Genomic DNA, 9,795 nt, shown 5'->3' with positions numbered 1-9,795 from the left:
CGTTAAATTGTGTCGACTGCACATCAATTCCAATGTTTTCAGTTCTGGACCATTCCATTGCGCCAAAGCCTTGGCGTCGATAACGAGTCCTTGATGGTGAAGTCGAGGTTGACGCCCCGCTTTGGACTCGGTCCACGGCAGTTCGAAAAACGTCCAGTGCGCACCGCGAACACTTTTGGAAGATACGTCTTCTCAAAGTTAGCGCCGAGAGAAAGCCCGTCCTTGTTCTTGGACCCGTCCATTCTGGCATGGAATGTGGTGGCGTTCTGAACGTATTTAAGCTCTAAACGGCTGCGTTCCCATCCCACGAAAGGTGTTGTGAGATCCAGTTCAGTTTCCATGATGTTTGCTGTCTGGATTCATCCTGAGCCATGGCGAAGTCCAGCGACCAGTCCTACCGTTCAAGATCACCTCTTTCTCTTCGATATTTCCAGCAACCTGTGCCAAAAAATGTAACCATACATGAGTGATGTTAGCCAGCTTATCAGTGCCCAATGCCGCATCCGAACGGTGAACAAAATGCCGCACACTGGGCGCTGAACACTAAAACCTGCTTTAAAAACTAAAGTCCTTCATTTGAAATAATGCAAAACTTCTGAACGCTATTTGCAACAGACTTAACGATTGAACCCCAATTTCACGTGTTATGTAATACGGCACGACAAAAGGTTCTTAACCAGCCGCATCTAATCTCCAAATGATAACAGAAAGTGTGTTTGTCAGGATGTATACTTGACTCATTAATTGCCAACTTCGTGACAATGCACACGCTCTAGAAAGAAATGTGACGGGTATGAACGGAACCTTAAGAGTTTGTTCTGACCCACCTTGTATCTGGTTAAATTGGAAATATCTAAGCAAGTGAAGATCATTCCACTGATAGCAATGCATTTCACAACCCACCACCAAGCTGACGTCAGTCGATGGAGCGACAGGCAATGGCAGCCGAATCCGATTTTTTTTTTGTGCTCCATATAGCAGACTCGAGCGGCTTTTTGTGAACGCCCATACCTTGAAGTTCAAGAGGCTGGGCACTCCTGTCACATCCGGTTTGTTTTGGAACGTCACGCGTTAAGGTTCTGTAGCCTGGCAGAGGTGTCTGAATGTTGAGGTGCAGAGCGAGCTTGTTGTTGCTCTGCACAGCCACTCTGCCCTCCAACAAAATGATCTTGTCGGGAGCGTACTCCAGAGAAGCACGCACGCCACTTGAACTGGAAAAGAAGAAAGTCCCATAACTTGTGCTGACACTACATACGGCGCATGCATGGTGCAAACCAAACAACTCGGACCAACACGCTGCTTCTTTCGACGGATCTCAGGGTGAGCGCAGCTGATGGTGTGGCAGCGGTGGGTCGGTGGTCACTCTGGCAATTATTGGCGGCTTTCACCTCCAGACAAGTTGCGGTACTCACTCAAACCGGCTAGCAGCTGGACTTGACGGCCAGGGTACCGTAGCTTAGCCGACAGGTCGTAACCCCGCCTTGAGATCTCCATGATTACGTGTTGACTATCATCGACGTCTTTATTCCAGAACAGCTCAAAGTTGGCGTTCATTTCCGGACCACCTGGACGCACCTGAAATGCCGGGGTTATGTGGAAGACTGTCTGTCAAGTGCATGTTTTATCAAATGTCCAAAGACAACACACACCACATACACACACACACACACACACGCACACACACAGCCACGCACGCACCAACGCACACCGCATGCGCACACGAACACGCACATGCGCAAGCGTACGCGCGCGCGCACGCACGCACGCACGCACGTGAACCGTCCAAAGCTTAAAGTAGTGAAACGCATGATGACCTGGTGAGCTTCGTGACACATGAGGTCGCTGCTAGGCCACATGAGACGAGTGCTAGCGGCGGCCGTCCCGCCCGACTTACACTGACGACGGTCATGATGCGGCGGCCTAGCTGCAGGTCGGGCCTTGACCTTATAGTTGCCGCCCTCGGTGCGGGCCGACAGCGTGCCGGTGTACTCTCGCCGCGGCAGGCGAGCGCGCAGCTCCAGGACGTGCTCGGCCTCGTAGCGGTACTGGGCCGCTGATCATGTAGACGTGCGGGCCGCGCTGCAGCTGGCCGCTGACCAGGTAGCGGCCACCACTGCCGGCTGCCAGCCGGCCACTCAGCCGCGTGCTTGGGTAGTTGGGTAGGTCAAGACTGGCGTCCAGCGTGTGCGCGTCCGTCTCGTCCAGACCGAGCGCCGCGGTCAGCCGGACCGTCCTGCTCTCGCTCCCCACCTCTCGGGAGGCCAGAAACTGAAACCCCCGCGCCGCGGCGTCAGGTGCTGGTGACACGGGGACGAGCCCGCGCCGCGTAATAGATGCGCCCGTGCGGTCAATGTGGTCAGAGAATCAGCGACAGCTTGCCAGGCGTGGGAACGAAGCTAGGCTTCTGGCTTCGAAGCCGAATCCGAAGCCAAGACAATGGTATGATATCGAAGTCGAAGCTGCAGCCCTCATCTTGTTTTAGTGTGTTTGCAGCATTTCGGACAGTTGGTTCTCCGGCGTCAGCAGGTGCTTATGGACCTGAGAATGACCGTGCGATTTTGAGGTCTCAGCCATGCATGGGTAGCAGCATTGAAGCTCTATGTAGTATATTGGAGTGACAAAACGGGCAGCAACCCATCAAAGATCGTAGGAAACCGAGCTGAAACCACCACTCAAAAAATGTTCAAAGCCGAAACCGTAGCCGAGGCCACCTCTTCAACGTGACAAATATCCGAAGCCAAAGCCAACAACAGACATTTTTTATTTGCATTAAGTCGAAGCCAAAGCCGAATCCTGCCATAAAGCATGACACTAAGCGATACAGATTTATCAGTGCTTGCGTGATATTTATACCAGTGACAACCTCGCTTCTGCCACTTCTTATCGCGAGTCAAGCAAATGTAAATCTTGCAAATTTAGACTTTCTTCTGATCAGCGTCTCGCCATCACCAATACTAACTCCACACCACAGAGTCCACACACACAACCAGCACATCATTGTGCTTCGTGCGTTCTCACATCTAATGAGCATACACGGTCGGTGGCGGCGCAGCAAAGGGAGGGGGAGGGCAGAGGGGCAGTTGCCTCCCCTGCCTGCCATCAGGTAGGCAATTTGATGGGAGGCCCCTTTTCCCGAAGTAGACGCATTGTAACCACCCGTAAACGATCAAAATTCAGATCGAAAGGCTAGAGAGAAGTGAGCTAGCGAGTGGTAAATCGCGCTCGGGGGGCCATTTTCTACATCAGGCGGCATTTTTCTGGACAATTAACCTACCTTTATCAATAAGGCACCGCATGCCCTAGATCACAGGGCCCAATGTTGTGTTAAGACGACCCTTTTGATGGCTTGGGAGGCCACCACTATAAACTAGAAGACCCTGTTATGGGTTAAGAGGCACCCTTTATATCACAGACGCCCCATTTCTAGGGCAGATGCCCCTTCCATGCATCAGAGGGCCGCGGTTCCGGCTCAGGATGCCCCGTTTTGCGATGGCTAGGCCGCTGGGCTAGATTTCGAGGCCCCATTCGTGAAATGAAAGCACCTTGCTCTGGATTCATAGCGACCTTCATGCCTCAGTTGGCCCGCTTTTGGGTCGCGGAGACTACTGAACAACTAGAAGGCCCGATTCATTTTTCATTGTTTACATGTGCTTCCATACAAGTTTATTGGATATTTAATGGATAGGATGCATTTTGATAAAAAAAAAACACATGCCATCTGTACCCTTCCTCCTTGGATATGGCACTGCCCATGAGACCCCTTGTGACAAGGCCACATTTTGCCAGGAGGCCACGTTGAAAATCTTACCCCCCCCCCCCCCCTCCCCCCCACTCAAAATCAATGGCGGCCGCCGCTGTACACGGTAACAGACGGATTGCCTTATAACTTTCTTTCAGGTGGAAACGGTCAAGACAAGTGGTACGAAGTTATGTGATATTACGCTATGAGAAACCAAAGAACAACGTGTAAAACATCTCACGATGGGCGTGACTGGCAGGCTGAATGGATCGCAGAGTGTGGGATCACTTCGCAATCCCCAAGACTGACTGATGTATCTACCGCATGGATAACAACGATCATTACTTTTTAAAAGAATCATTGAAAAACATAACTGGTAGACGTTCGTCAGTGAACCACAGCAGCCGTTGTTCTAGTTTCCGGTGGAACAGCCAGCTTGATTTGAATGGTTTGTTACCCAGAAGGGTTAGATGTCTGCTAATGGTTTTCTTGTCCTAGAGACTTTGGAAATTTGTAGAGATTATATGTCTGAGTACATTTGGAGGTTGTTAATGACTCTGCAGACCCTACCGTCGTGAAGTAGACTTTTTTACACAAAGTTGACGCTGAACCCGACGCGATTCGCTGAAAACTGGAGATTCTCGAAATCTAAGCCGGTTTTGTCCCCATGCTCGGTACTTATATTTTGATGCTTACCGTAAGGTCGGCTGTTCCGTCGTCGCGTCGCACTTGGGCGACCAATGCGTAGCTGGAGGTCATTAGAGTGATGTTGGTGTCGACACCGTAGTCAAAGTTGAAGCCTTCAGACAGGTAGCTGACAGTAAGACTTCCTCCGGCAAATCTGTCCTGATTAAGCCGTGCCATAGTGCTCAGCTGAAGCCTCTGTTTGGTGCTCATCTGGAAATGGACAACAACCAACGTGACATTTTGCACTTAGAGTGGCACCATATTATCATCTGTGTTCCGTTTCGGGTTGGATACTACTGACTGCAAGTCATATCCACCATAAGTGCTTATCATAATAAACCCTTCAGTAGTAAGATGGGTTTTCGAGACACCGGTATGCTACAGCTGTGCATATTGCCTATGTATGCCTTGGGTACTAGAGCTATTCTTGGATAGGCTAAATTCATCGAGTAAATTCATGCAGTAAGCTGCTCCCGATGGTGAACGCTAAAAGAAACATAAATGCGACTCGATTAAGGGAAAAAAGCCACTAGGAAGCAACGGATTTGAACACATCGAATGGTCCGATATGAAGTTATGAGGTCGCACATGCATTAGAACATCCTGGGTTGTATATCTATTTATTAATCGTGACTAAGATATTACGGATTGATGCTTCGATTCGATTTGATTGTTTTTTTTTTGCTGTGCCAGATTGGGGTAGACTGACTTTGGCTTTGCAAAGAAGACCGATCGATGGGTCGGTCGATTGCATACGCAACTGGCGGATTTGATTGATCTGGGCAATGCACATTGAGTTCACGAGGAGTTCGAGTGGGTGTGGATCGCGGCAGTCATTGACGCAGAGCGGACGACCAGACAAAGACATGGTACACGTTTGCCAGTTGTCGCGTTCCAGCGGCTCAGCCGCACCGTTCCGGCTGAGAACTCGCTCGTTCCGCTCACGTCTAGCTCGGTGGCCAGTTTGAAGTCGACGTCCATGTGCGCCGCCTGAAAGGCAATCTCGCCGAACCGCCTGCCGCGCTGGTCACCGAGGCCGGCGCTGAGCTGATATCGGCGCTGGCCGAGCATCAGCTCCGCCGTGGCGCGGTGCTGGCCTGGCGACCTGGCCAGCTCCGCCCTCAGCTCCGTGTCGAGGAGCGGCAGCGCCGACAACTGTGGGGCCATGAGCTGAGCTGAGCTGACGCCGGTCATTGGCACTCAGGCATTGGCAGGGAACAGAGTCTAAGCTGGTATATGTCCTAGTCGTACAGTTAACAGGAAGCAAATACTTCAATGATACCGCAAGCAAGCAGCTTTTAGCTGTCATTCATAGACATCGGTGAACACAAGCACGGCTGTTAAATTTCAAACAAAGATGATGTCTTCATGAACGGAACGTGGTAGTGTGTGGCCTACAAAGCGTAAGCTTTTTAAATTCGATACAAAATGCCAGCGTTACCTCACTGATTTCCACGTATCCATGGGAAGCTTAGGGAACAATTTCTTGCTGACCAATCAAATAATCAATCGACTGATAACCAACAGCCTGAACAATCGATGACTTGTGTTGTTCACACCACGCGCAATCGGCAAATCAGAGATATGCTACAGCAAGCATCTGCAAGACACCATCCTTAACTGTACGAATGTTACCTTTGTCTCCACGGTAAGTTTGTACAACGCCTGTTCGCCGAGAGCTTCCTTGTCCAGCTTCGTGTTGAGGGAGATGGTCCGTGTGGGACCATCTAGCACGCTGTACTCTGTCGCCGTCTGCAGCACGAGGCTCGTGCCGTCGTGGCGGAACATCCCGTTCAGAGTTCCGGTCAGAGCGTGCGAGCTTAAGGATGTGGCAATGCTATACATGCCGTCATCTTCGTCAACAGAACCTGAAAATGCCATTGAGAGCAGGTGATGAACATCGCAAGGGCATGTATATTATAGGATATTATACATGTATGATTGTACATGTGACATGTATGTTATAGGATCAGAGCCCACTTATGCGGATCTAACTTGCACTGACGTGTTATATTATATGTAACTTGAATTAACTTGTGTATATACGTATATATGTATACATACAATGATATATATATATATATATATATATATATATATATATATATACACCAACATTGCCTTCGAAACTAAGGCTGCTTAGCCCTCGTATTGCGAGGAAGGACCTAAATTTTCTTCCAAAATAAGTTTTTCGTGCTTTTGAGAAACGCGAGATTTTGAGCAAGTGAGAAGAAAAACGCTTGGTTAGCTGCACTCACATCATTTTTACACATGTGTAGATGTGAAGCTTGTGACCTTGACGGTTCATAATTCTGTGTCCTTGTTATCGAGATCATATCTGTGTCCTTGTTATCGAGATCATATCTGTGACAGTTTCCCTCACAAGTAACAAATACAGCCTACTAACTCCAGCACGTTTAGAAAATACCTTCGTTTGACTCTCTCGCAGGAAGTGTAATTAAAGGCTTTGATGTTAAAGGAACAGGTGACAGTGTCCTGCACTCGCGCGTTTCATCGTGCTGGTTGGATAATGCTGACAGACAAGAAATCAGACACCTGTCTAGCTTAGAGTAAATGTTCAGTGGCAGACGCCTGGTCATCACTCACCAGTAAGGACGATCGGATAGTTGTACAGAGTGTTGGCGCGCAGGCGGACGGCGTACTTGGGCTTGTCCTTATTGACAGAGCACTTCCCCTTTGAGGCGAAACAGCGGCCCGGATGAGCCCCGGATCACGACCAGAGGCTGATACTCGACAGCCCGCAGCGTGTCGTTCTTCGTCAGACTGCCGGCGACACCGAAGATCTCCCGCCGGTCGATATCTAGCTGCAGAGCAGCGTGCTTTCTCTCAGTCGCCACGTCGAGACTTCCCGCGAGTTCCACCGACTTAACGGGAGTGATGATGCCGACGCGGAACGCCTTGTTCCGGAAGTTGATCATGTAGTCGAGGTTTATGTGGCCGATTGGTGGTGGTCCCCGGCGTGTCCAGCATCAGGCTGGATTTCCTCACCCCTGCCTCGTTCGAGTGTCGGTACTCGAAAATGAACGCCTTGACAGTGTCGGTCTTTTCCACGGTGATGCGAGCGGTCAGAGGGCCCGTCAGCAGAAAGCTCGCACCGCTGGCAGCGGGCAGTGGGTAGCAGATTTCTGAGCATATGTTGACTCCAAGCGCGGCTGCGGTGTAAGCCTCTGAGCAGGCGCCATATTCGACCTTGTTGCTGGTCGTCTCCAGTGGTATCTCCTGGTTCTGGTAAACGCTATGGAAGCTTGTTCTGACATCTAGCATCTCCACCTTATCCTTAGGCATGTTCATCTTGATTGACACAATTTTAGCCGAATCAATGACCACCTGTCCGTCCAGAGCGGTCGATGTGTGAAGATTTGTGTTCATCTTGAGTCCAGTGCGAGCAACGTAGGCGTCTACGCTCATTTCAGCGGCAATTTCCACGGCAGCAGAAGGTTTAATAAACCCTTCGATATTCATCTTATTCCATGACTCAATGTTGAAGCGTCCACTCGTCTTCAGCGTAACAGTGGCGGCCCCCACGGCTCGCAGTTTGAAGGGAAGACCGATCATAGTGGGAATCGTATAGCTCGTATCCAGGAACTGGTAGTTGTCGGTCCAGTCTCTGTCCTTTGCCAGCTTTTGCAGAAAGCTTACTGGACCGTCGTCGCCCAAAGCACGAACCAGAGCACTGAGGTCATCGAATGTGCCAAAGCTCAGTTCGTTGCCAAAGATCTTCACGTACGATGATGCATGAAACGACCCAGACGCGTCATTGGCGGCGTTATAGGCATCCGAGAGCCTAGTGATGTCATTGCTGCTCGGTCGACCCCTCATCGTCCGCAGGATCTGGCTAATGGATTCCTGTGGGTACGGACCTTTGTTCCCAAACAGGTTTTCAACATAGTGCTCCAGGCCTTCCACGCGGCCACCGACCTCCAATAGATTGATGGCCTCGCCAAAGAGATCGACGGTGAGGTTTAGCATGCCGGACCTTGGTATGTACGATTCTGGTGAAAACACCACGGCGCCCTCCACTGACCCTCCGGCATTCACGGATTCAAAGAATGCTGATTTTTCATAATATCGTGAGAACTTCCTTGCATCGGTGGCAAACTTTTTGATAGCTCCACATTGTAGAGAAGCGACTTCAAGTACTGCTTGCTGGGGTCATTGGTTTCTTGCATGTTGGTTATGTGCGTCCACACAAAGCTTCCTACCTGGTTGACAGTTTCCTTCGATAGAATTTCCATTAAGCTTGTCGACAACCTCGTGGGTAGCACATTGCGTGACAGCCAAGTAGGCGGCGATGCGAACCTCGCTGTTCTCCAAATGGTTGGCGAAGGTGTGCACTAGCCCGCTGTTGCTTACCACGGCACACGGCATCCTCCGGTACGCCCTGATGGCTTCGAGGCGAGTTTCGACGTCGTCCTTACTCGCGAAGCAAGCGCGAAGGACACCCTCGCCGCGAATCAGAAGTCCAACGTTGCCCAGGGCCTTCAGCGCTGCCAGGACCCTGGTCCTGCCTTCCCTGGATTCGGACGCGCAGTCGCCACCAAGCAGCTGCTCGATGCTGCTCACGGCCTGCCTCACAGCTGGCCGCTGGGCACAGTCAACGTCGGCGCGGCAGAAGCGGTGCAGCATGGCCGAGACGCCCAGCAGCGTCTGCGTCCTGACACCAGCGTCAGCCAGCAGCGGCGCCACCGCCTCCACCATGTCCAGCCGCGGCTCGTGCACAAAAGCAAGAGACGTCATCCAGCGGTCGGTCTCCTCGGAAGCGACTTGACCGAGCATCACCATGTCCCTCATGACGACCAGGGCGGCGGCAGTGCCCAGCATGGGCAGGGCGTCCATCAGGTACTTGCGCGTCGTCTGCTGCGTCTGTTCGCGCAGGAGGCGGGCGAGGCTGGCCGCGTCCGCTTGGCGCAGTGTCTGCACCAGCTGCGTGAAGAGGCGAGGGACCTCGCGCCGCACGTCCTCAGCGGTCTGCCGCTGCATTTCGGCCAGCAAGAGGCGCGTCGCGTCCGCACGGTCCACCGCCTTCAGCTCTGGCGCCGAGTGGTCAAACATGGCGCTACTGCGCACTCGCAGCGGTTCTGAAACGGAGCGGCAGCGGCGTCATAACCAGCCGACAGCGCCAGAACATGCAGGCAGTCGACATGCCCGGTGGTATGAATTAAGTCAGCTACGGAATAAAAAGCCATCGGCAGACGGCAGAACGCACAGTACTGAAACCATTCTGAGTGATCCCGCGCCGCCTGTGCCGTCTGTGGAGCGGTGAGCGTCCCTTACCGTGCTGGCGGGTGTGAACTGTGGGCCGGACGTTCATCTCAGTCAGTGTCAGGGTGGTGCGCGTGACCGCTCCG

General features: G+C 51.8%; 1 protein-coding gene and 1 long non-coding RNA gene across 2 annotated transcripts; both read right to left on the bottom strand.

The window, feature by feature from the left end:
* Positions 1 to 1,074: 1,074 nt before the first annotated feature.
* Positions 1,075 to 2,035, bottom strand: LOC119111754 (uncharacterized). The gene is made up of 3 exons (XR_005095603.1): positions 1,895 to 2,035; positions 1,413 to 1,575; positions 1,075 to 1,211 (listed from the first exon to the last, which is right to left on the bottom strand). It is a non-coding gene; the product is annotated as an uncharacterized LOC119111754 (long non-coding RNA).
* A 1,538-nt stretch (positions 2,036 to 3,573) lies between these two features.
* Positions 3,574 to 9,794, bottom strand: LOC119111428 (apolipophorins-like). Its single transcript, XM_037235240.1, has 5 exons — positions 9,722 to 9,794; positions 8,650 to 9,525; positions 6,062 to 6,294; positions 5,339 to 5,449; positions 3,574 to 3,585 (listed from the first exon to the last, which is right to left on the bottom strand). Exons 1-5 carry the CDS (start codon positions 9,756 to 9,758, stop codon positions 3,574 to 3,576), a joined length of 1,269 nt encoding a protein of 422 aa, XP_037091135.1. The 5' UTR covers positions 9,759 to 9,794.
* Position 9,795: the final 1 nt, after the last annotated feature.

Source organism: Pollicipes pollicipes, unplaced genomic scaffold (assembly GCF_011947565.3).
Source record: "Pollicipes pollicipes isolate AB1234 unplaced genomic scaffold, Ppol_2.1 Scaffold_7261;HRSCAF=8764_pilon_pilon_pilon, whole genome shotgun sequence".
Taxonomy (NCBI): Eukaryota; Metazoa; Arthropoda; class Thecostraca; order Pollicipedomorpha; family Pollicipedidae; genus Pollicipes; species Pollicipes pollicipes.
The sequence above is the reverse complement of the archived record's forward strand: the minus strand, read 5'-3'. Positions and strand labels throughout refer to the sequence as shown.

Coding starts and splice junctions, on each gene's coding strand:
- LOC119111428 (XM_037235240.1), bottom strand. CDS start 9,758: ATGAACGTCCGGCCCACAGTTCACACCCGCCAGCACG. Junction 9,526..9,721: donor AGTTCACACCCGCCAGCACG/GTAAGGGACGCT, acceptor GCTCCGTTTCAG/AACCGCTGCGAGTGCGCAGT. Junction 5,450..6,061: donor AACTTACCGTGGAGACAAAG/GTAACATTCGTA, acceptor CTCGGTGACCAG/CGCGGCAGGCGGTTCGGCGA.